We start from the raw sequence: 21371 nt of genomic DNA, 5'->3' as shown, positions 1-21371 counted from the left end.
GGAAACAACCTAGGTGTCCATCAACTGAGGAATGGATAACCAAACTATGGTACATACACACAATGGAATACTATGCAACGCTAAAGAATAATGTAGAATCGGCAAAACGCCACATAACGTGTATGAACTTGGAGGACATTATGCTGAGTGAAATAAGTCAACCACAAAAGGACAAATATTGTTTTAGTCTGTTATTGTAAAAGTCAAGGAAAGGTTTATCTATGGAAGGAAATTTTCTTTTTGTTTACCAGGGGTGGGAGGGGAGGGTAGAAACACTGTTAGATAGGTAGAGATAAGTATTGGTTTGGGTGAAGAGAAGGGCAATGTATCAAATGTGAGTGATCAATATGGTGGCACTGAGGAAGAGAAAGACATATAGAGGGATATGGGAGGTACAGACAACAAAGATGAACCCTTTTGCACATATAGCACTGCACTGTCAGTGAAGGCAAACACGGGTATATGGGTGGTCAGATGGGTGGACAGGCTGAACTAGTACGTATGCCTATGAAGCAGGGAGTGTACCCAAGACCAGGTACAGGGTTGGCAGACAACAGTCCTCTAAGTTTATGTGTACAATCTGAATTCCCAGGTGTACAGCAGAGCTAACAAGGGGCAAGACTGTGGTCACTTCTTGGTCACAGCCAGCTACCCAGAGGGACCAAGTAGTTGAACCTGTGGGCTCAGGACCACAGCCGCAGGGGACATCAAGCTCAACTGGCATAACATATTACACAAAACACTGTTCCACCTCCTACTTTGGCAAGTAGCAACTGGGATCTTAAAAGCTTGCAAGCTGCCATGTAGTTGCAACGATGGGTCTCTCCTTGTCCAGAGCCAAGAAGAATGAAGAAAACCAAAAATCCATGGAAGCAATTAGTCCTAGTGACTGGTATACCATGTCATCCTCAGCCTATAGGACTATGAGACCAAAAGAACTAGATGGTGCCCGGCTACCACTGTCAACCACTTTGAAGGGGATCTATGCAGGAGATCCTGGATAGAGAAGGAGAACATTGTGGAATAAAACTCAAATTCATTTGGAGGAAAAAAAAAAAAAAAGAGGCGGGGGGGCCAGGTTTGCTGGTCTGATAGAACCTGGTAGAACCACTGAAACTATGACCCCTAGCTGCCCTTCAGGTCTGCAATTGAACCCACACCTGTGGATTCCAGCCAAACAGAAGACAGACATATGAGCTGAACATTTACTTGAGGTAGACACACTCCTTGGAGAGAATAATCATGCGAGAAAGAAAGACTGCTTATGCACAAGGAGACAGCTCAGGGGGCAAGAGTGCATGGAGGGATGGACACAGGGAAGAAGTAACTATCGGGAGGAAGTGGAAAGGGGAGCTGTTGCATTGTGGTAAATTGTGGTCAGTGTTATAAGACAAATTGTATGTGAACTGCTATATGCAAAGTGAATTTGCTCTGTAAATTTTCACCCAAAATCACATTGGAAAAAAAAAAAAGAAAAAGAAAAGAAAATTCTATCCAGATAAAAAAAGGAGACATTCAACCGCTAACCAAAAGGTTGACAGTTCAAACTGAAAAGTAGCTCCATGGGAGAAAAATGTGTCAGTCTGCTTCTCTGAAGATTGACAGCCTTGGGGCAGTTCCACTCTGTCCTCTAGGGGTGCTGTGGGTCAGAATGGACTCCACGGCAGTGGGTGTGGTTTGGGCTTTGCTTCTGTGAAGATTGACAGCCTTGGAGACCCTGTGGGGCAGTTCCACTCTGTCCTTTAGGGGTGCTGTGAGTGGGGCTTTGCTTCTGTGAAGACTGACAGCCTTGGAGACCCTGTGGGGCAGTTCCACTCTGTCCTCTAGGGGCGCTGTGGGTCAGAATTCACTCCAGGGCAGTGGGTGTGCCTTTTACCTTCCCACGCATCTATTCGGCTCTAAGAAGACAAATTAATTCTGTCACCTTGCTGAAGTGACATCTTTCAGGATCAGGTACAGTCCACCTTTCTGCAGCAGACAGGTCCATGGTCACCAAAACCCTCACCACCAGCTAATGTCTAACACAAACCCGTGGGCAGGGTGGCAACCCCAAGTATGACAGATGCTACAGGAGGGACCTCAGGAGAAGCTGGCACTAAGAGGGATACACCCTCCAACTCTATGAATGGGAGCATGCTGTCAGCAGGGGGAGGCTGTTGCCCAGGCTCTGCCAGCTAGTTCACTGGGAAGAGACAGGATTCCACACAGTACACGTAGACCAGGGTCTGCCGCATGGGCCAAGCCGAGACCCAAGTGGGAAGAGAGGCCGGGGTGAGGCTCCCCGCAGCGCACAGACAAACTTGTCACACTCCTTGTTCTCTTACCTTGGAATTCAACATGATCTCTGGAGCCCGGTACCAACGCGTGGCTACGTACTCCGTCAGGAAGCCCGTGTGGTCGTGGTCCGGATCTGCAACGCGGGCCAAGCCGAAGTCACAGATCTGAGGGGGGGACACGGAACACATGCTTAGAACCTAAAGCCTCTCCAACAGACCAATGACAGCACGCGGACAGCAGCCAGACACTCTGCTGGGAGCTTGGCAATACAATCACCGTGAGTCCACCCTCGCCACAACCTGCTGGGCAGCCGTGATGACCACACACTGGAGGAGTCGCTCAGCACACCTTGAGGGGCACGCCACCTTCCATAAGGTGCTCAGCTCACAGTAACCCAAGGGTACCTGCCTACACTGTTCCGACAGGGTGGTCCCCCTCCCGGGATGGCCACCTGCTGGTGCTCCCCATCAGGTCCACAGTGCGCACTGTCCATGTAGTTCTCAGACTTCACTTCCTGCCCTCTCTCTGCCTGCTCCACGGCTGTCGGCATTCCCAAAGAGTCTTCCCTTCCATGGAGGCAAAGCCTTGGTAAATTGTGTAAATTGGTTTACTTTCTTTCCCCCCCTATATGGAAGCAGCACTTCAAAACAACCTCCAGCTTCTGATTTTCTCTTGACATGAAAAGACCAGCCGGCCTTCCAGTCACGAGGCCATCCAGCCTTGCCACTCTGTGCCAAGGGCCCCAACAGACCCCCAGGGAGAGAGGATACAGCTATCCAAGATTCAGTCCCATAAAATGGTAGAACATTTGAATTCTGTGGCCCCTGAGGAACTAACGTAAGAAAGAGAAAAACAAGTTAAAGGCACAGGGTAGAAGGGAGCCTAGAGCCCAGAGACAACAGCTTGGAAGGTTAGTATGTTAACTTGGCTAAGACATGAGAGAGACCTGAACTCAGGCCACAAAAACGGGGATGAAGACAAGACAAGTCTACAAGGCATTTGGACCCTCCTGGATGGTGAACACTGTGTAGGTACATAAACTCGGTCATCTGCACGATTCCACCCACACCACCAACGTCCTCCCCTACTCTTGGCCACTGGCGCTACCACGTGGGACCTCTGGTAGTGGGCACTACTGCTGGTGTCACCGAGTGTCATTGTGCGGGACCACCGCTACCATGGGCACCACCGCTAGCATCACTGTGCGGGACCTCTGGTATCGAGGGCACTGCCGCTGGTATCACCAAGCGTTCAAGAAGAGCTCCACGTATCCACGTGGCCTAACTGCCACCTCTCGGGTGCCCTGCCAGGGGCCGTCCACAGGAGCCAGTGCTGCTTCCGCTGCCCCACCTCACCTGCCGCCAGCCACTTTCCCAGGGATGAGTGAGAAGAAAATCCTGTGTCCTTCTTCATTACTCGGGCGGCCAACTCCAGCCACTATACTCACCCCGGTGCAGAGCCTCTGTGTGAGTGCTGCGCCCTGACGTCCGGCTGGAAGGCGCATCCTTGAGACCCACCACACTCCCAAGAACCAGCTGCTGCCTGAACTCCCACAGTGCTTTGGAAGACGCTCATCCAAGCCCATGCCACATGCCACGGCAGTTAACTCTGCAATGCCTGCCTCCCAGTTAGAATGGACGGACCAAGAACAGGTGCGTGATGGGCCTTTTGTTCCCAAGTGTCCTTCACATAGTGGGACTGTGTGACACCTGGTAAAGATATGCCTGTCCCACTGGGAGGGAGAAGGGGCAGAGATGCCACCGCAGTCATTTCCCACAACGTCTCAGTCACTAATCAGTGTTTCAAATGACCAACCAGAACACCAAGCAGCACTCCAAAGAGTAACAAAGCTGCATGTCTCACAACGTGGACGACCTGGGAGACGTTATGCTGAGTGAGGTACGTCAGTCAACTAAAGGACAAACACTGCAGGGGACCACTGTTACAAAAAACCAAGAGGAGGTTTACGGACAGAAAGGAACACTCTGTGATGGTTCCCAGGGATGGGAGGGGGATGGAGGGAGAGTCGCTGACCAGCCGGTAGATGTGCATAAACCTGGAGGAAGGGAAAGGCAGCACACAGCAGGGGGGAGTCAGCACAACGTGACCAGGCAGAGGAAGACCCCGGGAAGCACACGAGAGCCAGAGGCAGCCGCGGCAGACACCGCGACACACACCATCCTGTGTCAGTAACAGGAGTGACTCACGGGTGGGCTCACAGATACACGCGCAAGCTGAGCAGGCGTGGGACAGCGGGTGGAGCACAGCCACGCGTACACGTGTGGCAGAGAGCACCGCCACACACACACTCGTGGGGGCTGCAAATCTACCCAGGAATTCAGTGGCGCGTACAGGGGACAAGGGTAGGGAAACCTCTTGGTTAGAAGCAACACCTCGAGGGAATAAGGCACGGGGCCCTGGGGCTCAGGACCATAACCCTGGGCAACACCAAGGTCAACTGGTACAACGTGGTCCACAGAGACAAGGTTCTCCATCCTACTCTAGTGAGTAGTGACTGGGGACTGCAAAGCTTGCAAGTGGCCATCTAAGGTGCAACTGCTGGTCTTTCTGCATCTGGAGCAAAGAAGAGTGAAGAAAATCAAAGACCTAAGAAAACAATTAGTCTAAAGGACTAATGGACCACATGAACCCCAGCCTCCATGACCCCGAGACCAGAAGAACTAGATGGTGCCCAGCTCCCACTGACAACAGGGCTCATGAGGATCATAATAGGAGGTCCTGGGTAGACTGGGCAAAAAATGTAAAATTAACCAAAAAAGAAAAGAAAAATCAAGCAATACAGTTACCAGGTTTTTTTTTTTTAACGTACATTAATAATGTACTAAAATCACAATTTTCAAAGAGACAACTATTACAGAAGAAAGAGAAATGAAAAATCAGAACAGCACCCTCCCCATGGAAGATGCTGCATGCCGGCCCTTGGGACACCGGGAGACAGCCACTTCTTTAGAACAAAACCCAGTGTGGTGGTTGTCCCTGGCTCTTCCCACAAGGAACAATTCATCCAAAAGCTACTGCTTGGAGCTCTCTAAGGGTCCCCGTGGGGTGGGGAGAGCTGCCGCAGTCTGGCAAGGTTGGGGGTGGGACAGTGGCATCCAAGTGGCACTAAGGGGTATCTCCTGGGGCACAGCGAAGAGGGAGTCAATGTGAGGCAGCAGCTCAGCATGGGGAGTCTAAGCAGGGACCCAAGGGGAACAGGCAGAAATCCACCATTCCAGTGGGGGTGCACCGTGGTGGTTTTCCGGCTCTCATTACTCCTGCCGCGTTTATTAGTTGGCATCCTTGAAAAGCAGAGCAACGTTTATCAGCTGGGGCTCTGTTCACCCTGATGAACAGAGGGGCACTGCAGATGGGAGAAATGGCTCAGTCAACTCTTTAATGACCAATTTTCAGACTAGTGAGGTGGTGTGAAGGGCCTGGGTCTGAGCATCTGTAACCCTCACACTCGGTACATGGCACAGAACCTGCAGGTCCACAGCAACTGGCTGTACTCAAAATATGCAACAGGAACTCTGATGGTGTAGGGGTTAAAGCACTTGACTGTTAACCAAAAGGTTGGTGGTTCAAACCCACCAGCTGCTTTGCAGAAGGAAGATGAGGTGTTTGTGATACTTGGAGCTGTGTGTCAACTTGGCTGGACCCCAGTTCTGTGTGATTGTTTCCATGATGGAATTGGATGACTGTGTTCTGAGTGGCCAATCTGTCCAAGGGGAGTTTCTCCAGGGGTGTGGCCTGTTTCCAGGATATCCAGGGACATCCTGGGAAGAGGGACTTTCTTCTGTGGATCGGGATTCTTTTGTGCTGTCTGCAACTGTTCGTTGAGTGAGAAGTCCACCGTTCGGTCTGGAGATCTCGGATTCGTCGTTTGTTGGAGTCAACAGGTGGTGTACTGCCTGCCAGCCTTGAGCTTCTTGGCCCCCTGTGGGGAAAGGCCTCCAGGCTGACATTTGCTCCGGGGACTTTGGACTTGCTGGCTTCTACATGTTTGTGAGCCATTTTCCCCAATTTTTTTTTTTTTTTTCCTCTCTCTCTATAAGCCGTGCTGGTTTTTGTTTCTCTAGAGAACCCAGTCTAACACAGTGTTCCACTTCCGTAAAGATTTACAGCCTTGGCATTGGTGTGGAATACCATGGAAAAGAACAGCAACAATGGAGCACAATATGAAAAATGTCAATGTCCCTGAGCTGTAAACATGCAAGTGGTATGTTGGTGAATGTCTTCTGTGTATGTCTTCACCAAATTAAAAAAAAAAAAAAAAAAAATCATAGCCTTGGCAACCCAGTGGAGGTCGCTACAAGTCAGAATCCACGCACTGGCAGTGAGTTTTGGTTTTTGGTTTAAAATAAGTAAAACAGCTCCAGAGGGTGTCACAGCTCCACTCATGGTCACCGGTGGAGAGTGTCCAGGTCTTTTGACACCACAGCAAGAATGAACCAAGCACACTCAGTGTTAACCAATAAGCTGCTAAGGCCACAAAATACACAAAGCAGCTGATGTGTCACTACACACGGCAACTGGATGTGGTACGGGAGGCCATGATCTCGAGCACCCTTCCCTGGACAGAGTGGGCCATGAACAAGCCATGAACTTGAGCATCTTTCCCTGGACACAGCATGGGTCATGGAATCTCATGCTTTCATAAAACAGACGAAGCCCTAAAAACACGTTTCATTTAGTTATCTTCTGGGATCCCAATTGGCAGGCACAGCCAGGACCCTGTGCACTGCAATTCCCACTGGAATCTCTGCGGAGGAAGTCCAGCTAACAGCAAGGGCACAGCCTGGTATAGACCAGTCCTCCCGACAAAACTCAAACTCAAACCCACTGCCGTCGGCTGGGTTCTCATTCACAGCAACACCACGTACTCCAGAGAGCAGCTCTGTGGGTTCTCTTGGCCGTCACCCTTATGGAAGCAGACGGCAACACTGCTGGCTGGGCTTGAACCGACAGCCTCTGGTTAGGAGCTGAAGGCAAACCATCCACTCCACCTAGGGACCCTGCTATTGTCGTTGCTGTCAGGTGCCGTGGAGTCAGTTACGACTCACAGAGACCCCGTGTACAGCAGAATGAAACACTGCCTAGTCCTGCGCCAGCCTCACAATCCTTGCTTTACCTGAGCCCACTGTTGTACCCACTGTGTCAATCCATCTCATTAAGGGCCTTCCCCCTTTTCACTGACCTACTTTACCAAGCATGATATCCTCCAGGGACTGGGCCGTTCTGACACATGACCAAAGCAGGTGAGATGAAGTATGGCCATTCTTGCTTCCAAGGAGCATTTTGGTTGCACTTCTTCTGGAATAGATTTGTTTGTTCTTTTGGCAGTCCATGGTACTTTCAGCATTCTTCACCAACACCACAACTCAAAAGCATCAACACTTCTTCAGTCTTCCTTATTCCTTGTCCAGCTCTTACATGCGTATGGGGTGACTGAAAACACCATGGCTTGGGTTAGGTGTACCTTAGTCTTCCAAAACATTACTCTTCAAGACTTTAAAGAGGTCTTTTGCAGCAGAGTTTCCCAGTGCAATACATTGTTTGATTTCTTGACTGCTGTTTCCATTGGTGTTGATGGTGGAACCACGTTATATGAAACGTTTGACAACTTTCAGCTTTTCTCCATCTATCGTGATGCCGCTTACGGTCCAGTTGGGAGGATTTTCGTCTTCTTTTTGGTGAGGTGGAAGCTATACTGCAGACTGCAGTCTTTAATCTTCATCAGTAGGATTAAGTTCCACTGAAAATATGCAGGCAGAACCCCTGCACTGGGTCTCTAACCCCTGCATGTTCCTGTGGCCCTGGGAAATAAAGGAAAGTCCAAAGAGAGGCGGCCACAAGGAGCCTGAATTTAGCTTCTGTCAGCCTTGGGCACCAGAGTCAAGGGTCGAAGGCCTTCAAGAGCAGAAGACAACTCTAGCAATCCAGAAAGGAGAAAACCAAGCTCACTACTGAGTTAACTCAAACTCAAAGAGATCCCCATTGGGTTTCTATGGCCACATATCTTTACTGAAGTAGACTGCCTTACCTTTGTCCTACAGAGTAACTGGTGGGTTTGAACTGTTGACCTTCTGGTCAGCAGCCAAATGCATTACTCACACCACCAAAGCAACACAGAAACCAGTGGGAAAGAGGTAAGAAATGACCCCACTGCCTGACTGAAATATCGCAGGGAGCTAACACCACAAGCTCAGCAAGGCTGCAGGCCATAAACCTTCTAGGCACAGGGCACATGGGGAAGGCATCGCTGTCACCACAACACAGGGACCAGAACTCGGTGGAACAGACTCTTCTTCCCAATGGCGCTCTCCGGACCCTCACTCACATGCCCTACCTCTAAGACATGCCATCAGCACACACTGTCCATGTCTTTGGGATGAGACTGTCTGCTGATTCTGTGCCATGAGATGACTCCGGCCACACACCCCCGTTTCTTCCTGTGGGTGAACTGTGGTGCTCCCAACGCCCAAAGCACTGTCTATCCGTGTGCCGTACTGCAATTATGTGCGTGTCAGCAGAATTGCCAGAGCTGAGCCACTAGCATTTCAGATACTCGCAGGGTAACCCCAGGTGGACAGAGTGACACATGAGGAAGAACATCCTGGTAATGCAACACCTGACAATCAGCCCACGGACACCCCAGGGGTCGGCCACCACAGAGCATGGTCCGACTCTCCGGCATGGGCCACGTCACTGGGAGGCACAGCTGTCAGAGGAGGAAAGGTGAGTGAGGGTGAGAACGACCCCCGAGAGATGATGGGAACATGCTGGCATTGGGAGGATGACCAGGACCAGGCGATGTTTTGTGCTCTTGCACAAGAGACTGCCGTGCGTCGGGGCCGACTGCACAGCCACCGTGTCTCTCAATACTTGAAATATCCCACTGCATTTCCAACTCTGTGTTAAACTGGGTTTTAGAAACAATGCCTGGATCGTACAGATGGCCACCAACACACGCAGCACAGTGTGGATGTAAATCTTGGTTTATAAAATGGCCCAAAAGAAAAGTCATCTGTTTTCTTCTCAGGGATGAGTATTTTCCCAGAGACACGAGTCAACCTTTCCCAGAAACATTATAAACTTAAAATACTCGCTGCGAGCATCTCTGAAAACAAACAGGAGCAGTCTGCCATGAAAGGGCTGAGACGATAAGAAGCCAAGAGGAAAAGAGGAGCGTGCGGACATATGGAAATGTCCACTGTCATTTTTTCTGTTTCGCGCAGGAGATTCCAGCCTGTGTAGCCACCCTGCCTACAGCTGTATGGATCCTTGGGAAAGGAACAAGACCCCGGTCCTGTGAGGCTGTACCCCACGTGGAAAGCACAAGGAAGAGAAGGTCCCGTGGGGTGACAGAGCTCCCCCCAGTATCTGCCGAAGACAGGCATCCTCTAGCACACCTCATGGACGTCACCACACTGTCAGACCCACAGCACCGATGCAGGAAGCTGCTACCTGCTCAGAGAACCTGCCCAGGATCGGGCTCTTTCAGAGAGTTCCAAAAGGCCCTCCAGGGTCTGCTTCCAGCCAGTTGCTCCCGATAGCTCACTCAGCGCACAGCCACACCCAGAGGGCTCCTGTTTCATGCCATCTCTTCCTTCTTACCTGGACTTCTGCTGTTCCCTCTGCCTATAGCAAGCTGTGTCCAATGGAGCACCTGCCTGTTCTTGGAGGGCCGGCACAGCCACCTCTCTCTTCCCAGCACCACTCACAGCCCAGCCATGACGGCCCTGTCTCCCTCTGCACATGCACACTGCTCATTTCAGCATGCTTCCTTACAAACGGAGCTCTGAGACATCAGTGTTCAGATTTCAGGGGCAGATGTCCATATCGTTTGCCTGGTGCACCTCACAGGGATTCTCACAGTGAAGTCCGCTCAGCTGAAACCCAAGAGACGGCTGGTTACAGCTTTCCATCCCCATGTTGTGAAACAGCTCTGCGGAGATGTAATTCACATATCAGTCCGTTCACCCCACTGGAATGGTACAATCCAAAGGCCTTTTGTTTTATGTCCACGGATAAGTATAACTGTCAACACCACCCGACTGTAGACTACTTTCATCATCCCAAAAAGAAACCCCATACTCCTTCCCACCTCCTTCCATCCTGCCAGCACTGGGCAACCACTAACCCACCTTCCGTCTGTCCTGGACGTTTCATTAAGTGGAATCCGACCTGTGGTCCTTTGCGGCTGGACTCCTTCATGTTTGGAGGAGTCATCCATGAACGAGGGTACCAATGGACCATCCTTCTTACCGTATTTATAAGCTGTATACAGTTATTCCACTGTGTGGACATTTTACTTTAGCCCCTAGTCGATGGATGAACTGCTGTTACAGAAAGTCACACACAATGCTGTGTACAGTAGAGACTAATGATTCTGGGGATGGGAAAAGTGGCACTGATGGTGGACGTATTGTGCACAACTAAAGTATGAACAAGTGTCTGAACATGCACGGATGGGTCCGGGCACACTGGGGTATGGTAGGCACAGATGTAACACATGGCCAAGAACAGGGAAGGAACTAGGGTACATGCAAGCACAAACATATGGGTGCAGGCCCCTGAATTTGCTGAAAACACAAATATGGACTCTCCACTGACATATCCATCATTCTTCCAATGACCAGTTTTCTCGGTTTAAAGGCTCAGGATCGTAGTCTCATGGGCAACTCAGTCACTGGTCAAGCACAGTTCACCAAAGTCATGATCTGCATCCCAGTGCCGTGTGTGGCATCTGAAATCTTCAAAGTATGATAAGCGGCCATCTAAGATAAAACTCTAGGTTTCGAATCGCCAGGAGCAAGACAGTATGAAGGTAACCAAAAGTGAAGAGGGACAAGCCTATAAGAAACACAACTTCATGTATCCTGAGACCGGAAGAACTGTACAGTGCCTGACTACCACACCGACTGTTTTGATGGGGCCACAATCGCTGGTCCTGGGTAGAACGGCAGAGCATATGGAGAACTCAAATTCATATATACACATATATATGTTGTTGTTGTTGTTATGTGCCGTCAAGTCGGACCCGACTCACAGCGACCCCTCCTTAGGTTTCCGAGGCAGTTATCACTATGGAAGTAGACTGCCCCATCTTCCTTCCGAGGAGTGGCTGGTGGGTTTGAACCGCCAGCCTTCTGGTTAGCAGTCAAGTGCCTTAGGCACTACGCTTCCAGAGCTTCCATATACATACATATATATATATTATTTGTTTTTTAAAAAAAGGCCAAACTGGACCAGTGGAGAACAGAGGTCCCCCAAGACTACCAGCCTAAGATGATGTTTCAACATAGACTCAAGCCTATCCTGAGACCACCCTTTAGTGAAACAGCAGAGTGGAACATAAAATAAAGGCCATTACATAAAGTATTGGTTCCTTCTTAGAAACCGTCAGTATGAGACCAGAAGGTCAACAATTTCTTAAAAGCAAAGATGAGAAGATGAGGGAATGTGGTAACTAGAGTCCCATCCCCAGTTAAAGAGAGCACTCACCACTGTGTTCAAACGTAACTCATGCCACTGAACAATTTGTGCAGCAACTGTAATACGAGAATCTAACTCACTATGTACACTTTTCCCAAAAACGCCAAAAAAAAAAAGAAAAAAATTCCTGTACAAGTCTCTGTGGGATGCACATTTTCCATTCTCTTGAGTAGGGAGGTTGAGCAGCTGGTTATATGGTGACTCTGTGGTTGGCATTTTAAGGAGCCGCCCCACTGCTTTCCAGAGCAGCTGTCATTCTACCTTCCCAGCCGCAGCGTGGGAGCCCCAGCTTCTCCACCCCCTCACCAACACCTTCTGTCAGGAAGATGAGGCGATCTACTCCTGTAGTGATCCTGCCTCGGAAACCCAAGGAGGGGTCGCTATGAGTCGGGTCCGACTCGACGGCATGTGACGACGACAACAATGCTCTCAGAATGCTGTCAGGCCTCCCGCACGGCAGCACCCCACGGGGTGTGACATGGGTTCTCTCCGTGCTCTGACCTGCAGTTTCCTGGTGACTACTGCCATCAAGGACCGTGCCTGTCGGTCATTTGTGGGCCCTCCGCCCAGTAGTAAGCTGGGCTACTTCTCTCTGCAGTGATTTGTAAGCATTCTCTGTTTTAGATCTGAGTCCCTTGTCAGACAGGACATACAAGGATTTCCCCCATTTTGTAACCTAAAACGGGCTGTCTTTTCACCTTTGCTGGTCTTGTTGGTGGCACATGTGCAGAATCTTCGTGGAACCCGCTGTCTGGTCTGTGCTGCTTGTGGTTTCTGGTGTCCAATCTAGGAAGATGCTGCCTGAACCCCACGATCACATGGGCTCACCCCCGTTTCTGAGAGCATTGTTGTCGTCGTTATATGCCGTCGAGTCGGACCCGACTCATAGTGACCCCTCCTTGGGTTTCCGAGGCAGGATCACTACAGAAGTAGATTGCCTCATCTTCCTTCCGAGGAGTGGCTGGTGGGTTTGAACTGTCAGCCTTCTGGTTAGCAGTCAAGTGCCTTAGACACTACGCTACCAGAGCTCCCTTTCTGAGAGCAGTACTGTCTTATTAGCTCTTCCTTTAGGGCCATGGGCCATGTGAGGGCATTTCTGTGTAGGGTGTGAAGGAGAAGGTCAACCTCATTCTTTCGCATGTGGCTATCCAATTGTCCCAGAACTCATTTGGAAAAGAGTCTCCTCCCCAGTGGCCTCCAGTCAATGGGCAGTACAGGCCGACATTTCCCTCTGGGCTTCCTACTCTATCCCACTGTTCTCTATGTCTGGCCTTACGCGATTACCATGCTGTTTTTTTTAAATTGTGATTTGGGTGAAAGTTTACAAAGCACACTGGTTTTCTAAGCAACCATTCGTACATGTTTTGTTTTATGATATTGATTGTAATCCCCACCACATAACAGCTCTCGTTCCACTTCCTCTCTGTGGTCACCTTTTCCCTGTGTCCTTTTTTCCTATGCATTCTTGCCCCCTGAGCTATCTGCCTGTGCAAACACTGCCCTTCTGACCTCCCATGACTGATTGTTGTAAAGATTGTACCTACGTGGTGTAAATGTTCACTCTATATGCCTGTCTATTGTTTGGCTGGAAGCCATGGGAGTTCAATTCCAGGCCTGAAAGATAACTCAGGGGTCTCATCAGGCTCTATCAGACCAGTGAGTCTGGTCTTTTTTATGATTTTGAGTTTTGTTCCACATTGTTCCCCGACTCTATCTAGGATCTCCTGCACTGATCCCTCTCCGAGTGGTTGACAGTGGTAGCTGGGCACCATCTAGTTCCTCTGGTCTCACGGTCATGTAGGCTGAGGATCGCATAGTCTGCCAGTTCCTTGGACTCACTATTTCCACACGTCTTTGGTTTTCTTCAGTCTTGCTTGCTCTAGATGAGACACCAGTTGTTACATCTAGATATCATGTTGTCTTGATTACTATAGCTTTCTAGTAAGGTCTAAAATCATGCATGTGAGTTCTCCAACTTTTTATTTTCAAGATTTTGTGGGCTACTCTGGGTCCCCTGAATTTCAATATGAATTCTAGGATCAGACTGTCAATTTCTGCAAAAACAAACACAAACAAACAAAAGCCAGCTGGTGCTTTGGTAAGAAGTACACTGATCTGCAGACCCGTCCCAGGTCCCTGCACACAGGCTGCCTTCCCATGTATTCAGGTCTTCTTGAATTCGTGTACATTTTACTAGACTGGACCCACACCTCTACTTCATCTAAGCCACCCCCCCACCTCCCACCTTGAGTAACTCTGGCACCTATAGAAACAGAAATCCAAGAATGCTGGTGTTTTCAGAGACCAAGGTCAGTGAAGGATCAGGGATCATTATGCCCGAGTGTCAGTCAGGCTACATTTCCTTCTGTTTGCTGAGGTGTTACTGGTCACCCGTGACACAAGTGACTTCTAACCTTCCGTATCATGCACACAACCCTATGTACATAAGCAGCAGTACACACGTCACTGCACAGAGAAAAGCTTGGAAGAATACGCATCCACCTGCTATGACGGTTCCTTCTGGAGAGGAGGGAATAACGGGGAGAAGGGAAGAAGACGACCAGCGTTTTTACATACGTTTTTTGCCATAAGAACATTCCTGTGTTTTTCTGGTTTAACTTTAAGTAAGGGTAAGCAGCAGAGCTGCGGGGAGACGGACGTGCGGTTTGGGGAATGAGCGCCACAGGGCGTCACCCGAGGAGGGGCCGCTGACCTTGAGATCGCAGGTGGTGTTGAGCAGCAGGTTAGAAGGCTTGAGGTCACGGTGCAGTACGTTGGCTGAGTGGATGTACTTCAGCCCCCGCAGGATCTGGTAGAGGAAGTAGCAGATGTGGTCGTTGCTCAGGTGCTGTGTCTTCAGCAGCTTGTAGAGGTCCGTCTCCATGAGGTCCTGCACGATGTACCTGCAGGGACACGTTAAGGGCCACAGCCAATAGCAGGGCACATGCAGGGAGGCACTGACAGCAACACACACCCTCCTCCCCCGACCCTCACTGATGACAATACCACACACCCTCCCCTGACTCTGACAACACACACACCCTCTGCTGACCTTTACTGATGACAACACACACCCTCCCCGGACCTTGACAACACACACCCTACCAACCCTCACTGATAACCACATCTACCCTCCCCTACCCTCACTGATGACAATACATACCTTCTCCTGACCCTCAGTGACAACACCACATACCCTCCCCTGACCCTCACTGATGACAACACACACCCTCCCCTGACCCTCCTCCCAACCAGTCCACAAGTACATCTTGAGGCCTGAAAAGGCAGCAAAAAACCGGAAACTGAGTAACCCTTCCCAGAAGGCATAAGAAGGAGTCAACTCTTTCTCAGATCCTGCTAGAACCCCCTGATGTGACTGAATGAGACTGAGGTCTGAAATAGGTTGTGATGGCCAAGACTGACCAATCCCACCTTCTCAGGCTCCAAGTGGTCCATCATCGACAAGCTCCCACCAAGGCTGCTGAGAAGGGCTGGGAAGGATGGTGGTCAGCAAGCATCACACACTCCCTCCTCTCCTGGCCCAGGTCCCTAGGTGGCATACATGGTTTGAACCCACCCAGTGGTCCCACAGAGTAAAAGGCCTGTAGATCTGTGTCCACTGTTACAGCCGAGAAAATCCTATGCAGCAGTTCTGCTCTGCGACGCGTGGGGTTCCCAAGGGTTGGAATTAACTCATTGACATCAGACAACTCCTTGGTCCAGCACCAACCTACACCAGCACTGTCCCTTTCTGCCCTTCCTCCCCCTCCCTTGTCCTATCCTCTCAAGAAGCAACCATCAGACTTCTGGCAGTACTGGTCTAGGAAACATTACTGCCAAATCCAAGCCTGAGTCTACCTGCTTACGTCTTCTGTGATGTTAAGACCACAAGGCAATAGAACGTCTACTGCCAGTTCTGCACTTGCTGCTCTTGCTTTCCTATCTGTGCATCTGAGCATGTGGAAGGTGGGCTACGGCCCCCTGCCCTCGTACAGAAACCCACGATAAAGACCTCTAGCGGTGAACTTCACCGGGATACTAGGTCACTGGCAGTGTTTTTCCTTCCGTTCACGTCTGTGTAGACATCATTCTGTAGATTAGTAACTTACTAACCAATAGATTAATGACACTTCTAAGCATAATGCTAGAACTCATGCAAGGTGGGAGTATATGAGATTCAAAGGAAACACAACCTGAGGAAGTGTCCCCTGCTAAACACTTGATTTTCACGGCAAAAGGCAAAGCAGGGCCAACAGGTGGTAGCAGCAGAAGGCACGTCACTTAAAATAGGACAAGTCAGGGACAGAGCTGTCTAAAAACAGACGGACCGCCTGGTGACCGTGGGCTGCCTCTCCCTGGAGGGCAGAATGCCAACTGGTCCCCGAGCGGACCCCCACTCCCTCCGCTCCTACAGTAGCTGCTCTTCCATGAACACGACGCCCCTCCCTTTCAAACGTGGCCTTCCCCAGGCAGCTGCTCCAGGACCTGCTCTGGCCAGACTTCTAGATGCTAGCCAGTCAATCCCGCAATCTCAGGACTTGGTGGGCCTGAGAGATAGTAAGGTCCAGTTCTGTTAAGTGCAGCGACGGGCAAGCAGATCTGAAGAGGTGAAGCACCCGTCTACAATCAGGAAACTCAGGATCTGACCGGGTGGGTTTGCAGGGCCCTGCTTTTTGCGATCGCAGTAAACCAAACCTTGGATGGAAAAACCAAGCCATGACCGGAAATGGTAATAGGCAGGATTTTCCCTAACTATTAGAGGAATGGTACTGAGAACGATAGATGGCGTGATGGATTTGCCTCCAAGGTAACAGACATAGTCACAGGCAACTAGTAACAGATGAGAAGAACGGCTGTAGACCATGCGTGTGTCACAGCCAAGCAGATGACCACTTTCCCTCAAACATGCTGGACCCTGTCGGCTCAGCAGCTTTAGCCCACGAGGTGAGCGCACGGGCACCAGGTGCCTGGGAGGATACACGTCCTTCATCTGCTCGATGCTGGGCGCACGGATGATGTCATTGATGCCGATGATGTTCTCGTGCCGGAAGCGCAGCAGGATCTTGATCTCCCTCAGCGTCCGCTGGCAGTAGGTCTGGTGCTCAAAGGGGCTGATCTTCTTGATGGCTACTCGGACTTTGTTGACATTGTCGTAAGCAGAGCTGGAGAAGGTGGGGGGAGAGAAAGAGAGAGAGGGCATTGGAAACAGCCCTGCCGGCATCTTGGCAGGAGATGCAGGTGGTGCACGCCGAACACCATGCACTACTGTTGTCATCCTCGGGGAGGCTGTAGGGGCACTTCTCACAGATGGGACTCAAGCGAGGGCAGGGGCAGCCGCCACACTGCACGTCCTCCAACTCAGACAGTGCCTGGAGACTGGGTAGATGCCCACTGTCTTTACCTAGGGACAGGTTCTTCTCTTCCTCCTACACACCCACACACACACACGCAGACACACACCCACACCCGCACTTTTTGCCCTGCTCGAAACAATTGCCTTCTGGTGAGAGGAGTCACATCAGGCCCCAGAACAACTTCCTCCAGCTTTATCAGGAGTCTCTGGGCAGCACAGTGAAGTGTTTGTGTATGAACCAAAAGGCTGGAGGTTCTACTCTACCCAGAGGCACCGTGGAGGAAAGCACTGGTGACCAGCCTCTGAAAGGTCACTTACAGCCCTGACAACCCCATGGAGCAGTTCTACCCTGCACACATGGGGTCTAAAAGTTGCAACCAATTTAAAGGCAACTAATAGCTCTGCTGGTGCAGTGCCTAAGGCATTTGGCTGCTAACCAAAAGGTGGTAGTTTGAAGCCACTCAACATTCTGTAGCAGGAAGATAAGGCAGATTGCTTCTGTGAAGACTGACAGCCTCAGAAACCCTGTGGGACAGCTCCACTCTGTCCTCTAGGGGCACTGTGAATGGAATCCACTCCACGGCAGTGGGAGTGGTTTGGACTTTGTTTCTGTGAAGACTGACTTGCCTTGGAGACGCTGGGGGGGCAGTTGCACTCTGTCCTCTAGGGGCGCTGTGGTTGGAACCCTCTCAAGGCAGTGGGTTGGTCTGCTCCTAGGTTAACAATAACCACCGTGGCATCAGAGCCCTCTGACTCAACAGAAACACTGACGTGACCCTGACCTACCCCTTCACCTCTGACAGACACAAATCCCAGAGGACACAGTGACTGCTCCTATCAGCTCTGTTTCTCTAACTTGCAACTGACATGACTGTTTCTGCTCTTCAAGAATTTTATCTAAAAGACCTGGGTAGTCAGACTATGGCAGATTAGGAAGGAAGATCTGGAAAACTCAGCCGATGGAAACCTTGTGGATGACAACAGTGTGATTCTGTTGTGCATGGTATCACCAGGAGCCAGGACCCAACTCGAATAAAGGGAGCTGAGAAAAACCAGGACCTGACAAAGCCTGTGACACAGCCATCAAAAAACATGTTCATGACCACAACGTGTTGCTGTTGGTCAATGCCATTGACTCAATTCTGACCACATTCCACCAGATTTTCACAGCTGTGACATGTCAGAAGCAGACCAGCAGGCCTCACTTCCAAGGTACCACCTTTCAGCTAGTAGTTGAGCACTTAACCATGTGTGTCATCCAGGGACTCCAACCACAGCATAAATCAAAACCAAAACCAAACCAAACCCACAGCCGTTGAGTCAGTTCTGACTCATATTGACCCCCACTGGATTTCTGAGGCAGTGAATCTTTGTGGAATAGATCCTCCCATCTTCCTTCCGTGAAGAAGCTGGTAAGTTTGAACCGCGGACCTTCTGGTTAGCAGCCAAGCAAATTCCCCACTACGCCACCTTAACCACAGCACAGGGCCCCAGTTCTTCTCACACTGTCCTTTGGGTCCGACTTAACAGAATTCCAAAGAAAACAGTAACAAAAATTACATTTTTGGTTTATGATGGATTCCAATCTATTGCTACTATTTTTATGATCAGTATCTTTTCTATAAGAGTTTTTCATAATAATAAACATGACAACTAGTGCACTGAGCACAGTAGTGAAGTGACAGGTAGTTAAGACCAGGAGGGCAGGCCCTGCAACAGTGAAGTAACTGTATCCTGACATCAGTGCTTATGTAACACTGTCGACCAGGCTCTGTGTTACTGTAACTACTGATCCATTTGTCTGATAAACTAAGACTGTGCCTGGTAAGAAATGTCTCACCCTCACACCCGGTCCACCTACCCTTATCCCTATTCCCTGACACCACTGTCTATCCTGATCCTTGATCCCCCCACAGCACCGTCCATCCTGATGTCCGCACACCACCATCCATCCTGATCCCTGGTCCCCCCACACCACTGTCCACTCTGATCTCCCTATACCACTGACCATCCTGAATGCCGGTCCCCCCACACCACCATCCATCCCAATCCCTGGTCCCCCCACACCACTATCCACCCTCACCCCCGGTCCCCCCAACACCACTGTCCACCCTCACCCCCGGTCCCCCAACACCACCGTCCACCCTCACCCCTGGTGCCCTCGACACCATTGTCCACCCTCACCCCCGGTCCCCCCACACCACCATCCACCCTCACCCCCGGTCCCCCCAACACCACCGTCCACCCTCACCCCTGGTGCCCTCGACACCATTGTCCACCCTCACCCCCGGTCCCCCTGACACCACTGTTAACACAGCTGCCTCAAGACACTCAGAGATGAAATGCTTTTCTTTAAATAAAGGGATCACTGTTCACATTTTATTTGCTCTGGTCTGCTGCATGAAGGCCCAAATCACTGATTTCCAAATCACAAATAAATATTTTTAGAAGTAAAATTCTTTTGAGGATAATTCAAATCACAGAAAAACCATGAGTTCATCCAGAGAGAACAGAGATTAAAATCAGTTGCAAAGCCCTGGTGTGAACTTAACACCATAAATTGCTAGTTGTACTACAGAATGGTGGCCAGAATCAGCCATAAAGGTGCTTCTCAGAGTAAGAGCATAAGGTGAGGGGACGTGATGCCCAGTCTGACCCCGACTGCCCGACACAGGCTGCGGCAACAGTCTTAACTGTCAGGCGTCTGAGACCACACCCTGTCCACTCACTATTCAGATAAAGATACGCCACTCAACGGACACATAGACTGGGCTCCGCTTGACCTACTCATTCTGCTGATACTGTGTACATAAAATGTCACAGAGAAGTCACCACTGGCCACCAACAGCTCTCTGTCCACTAGTTCCTCCCCGGAATTCTCATCTTTGTTTGATAGATTTCATTGTCCTAATTCCTGGTAGGGAGCTCTGATACATAGTGCCTAAGGCACTTGAGTGCCAGCCAGAAGGCTGGCGGTTCAAATCCACCAGTCACTCCTCGGAAGGAAGGTTGGGCAATCTACTTCCACGATGATACTGCCTTGAAAACACAAGGAGGGGTCGCTATGAGTCGGATTAGACTTGATGGCACATTACAACAACAACAATACCTGGTAGATAGAATTTACTGGAATATCTTTTCTAACAGAGTTTTGGGTCTCTCTTGCTTCTGTTTTAGTATCACTCTGACATGAACAACTGCTCTATTCTTCTCTGAGTTTAGTCTTTGTTCACCCTTCACTGCGCCTCCTACTGGTCAAACATCTTTTTTGTTTGTTTTTGCTTTAAAGGTGCCTCTTAGAAACAATCACGTTTCCAGGTTGGGAGCTTAATCCAACCTGTGGCTGTGCAGCCTTTGGATGAGTTACTTTCAGGATATTTACTTATGTTTCCTTTAACTGTTAACCGTGCTCTTTTTGGAAACAAAAATTCAAAGATTAAATAATTTGTGGAAGGTTAAGAACAAACATGAAGAACCTCTTAACTCATTACAGTAAAGCAAATCATCTTAAAAAAAATAAATAAAAACCGATAAAAGAATGAAAACCAAAACCAAAGATCAACATATTTTGTAAGCATAAAGCTGCACAAAGTCTAAAAATAAAGAAGTAAATGTCACTTCACAACACAGTAGAAGAATCCACTGTTTTGACATATCGTTTATCAAGAGAATTCAGACAGTTTGAAAAAATAGAAACACATTAAAAATAAGCATCATGTTAAAGAAGAAAACAAAATAAACATTTCAGTAAATGTCAGTACAGAAAAGGAGACCTCAAACCCAAACACGTTCGTGTCCACCAGTGTTCATCACCAAGCTATTCACAACGGTTACAAAGTGAAGACAAACCACAGCCCATCAACAGATGAGGGTAAACACAATGTGGACCCTCCACACATGCAACGTTACAGAGCCACAGAAAGAAACGAAGTCCTGATACATGTTAGGACATGACGAACCCTGAAAACACTCCCAGAGAAACAAGTCAGGTACGAAAGAGGAAAGGTGTCCAACAAAAGGCAAATGCGGAGACAAAAGTTCCTTAGTGGTTACGGGGCTGGGGGAGGGGCAAGAATTTCTGTGGAGGTAGAGCTCCGTCAAGATGGTGGACTAGGCAGAAGGATTGCACAGACCCTCTTCAACAAAGAAAAGGGAAACCAATTGACACAGACACAGAAGATAATCTTGGACCCCTGAGCCTTGAAGGGAAGGATACAAAAGTGGACTAAACCTCAACTAG

General features: G+C 49.7%; 1 protein-coding gene across 1 annotated transcript in view; it reads right to left on the bottom strand.

Annotated features, from left to right (window-relative positions):
• Positions 1-21371, bottom strand: part of MAPK1 (mitogen-activated protein kinase 1) — a 186111-nt gene that overhangs the window by 21596 nt on the left and 143144 nt on the right. Inside the window, exons 2-4 of the mRNA XM_007955451.2 lie at positions 16758-16940; positions 14492-14681; positions 2325-2441 (exon numbers count right to left, since the gene is read on the bottom strand). Coding sequence (XP_007953642.2) covers positions 2325-2441; positions 14492-14681; positions 16758-16940 — 490 coding nt within the window. The remainder of the gene's footprint in view (positions 1-2324; positions 2442-14491; positions 14682-16757; positions 16941-21371) is intronic.

The sequence above is a fragment of the Orycteropus afer genome, unplaced genomic scaffold (genome assembly GCF_000298275.1).
Source record: "Orycteropus afer afer isolate SDZICR_OR568_19922 unplaced genomic scaffold, OryAfe1.0 scaffold00502, whole genome shotgun sequence".
Taxonomy (NCBI): domain Eukaryota; kingdom Metazoa; phylum Chordata; class Mammalia; order Tubulidentata; family Orycteropodidae; genus Orycteropus; species Orycteropus afer.
This window is presented reverse-complemented; position numbering and strand designations above follow the sequence as displayed.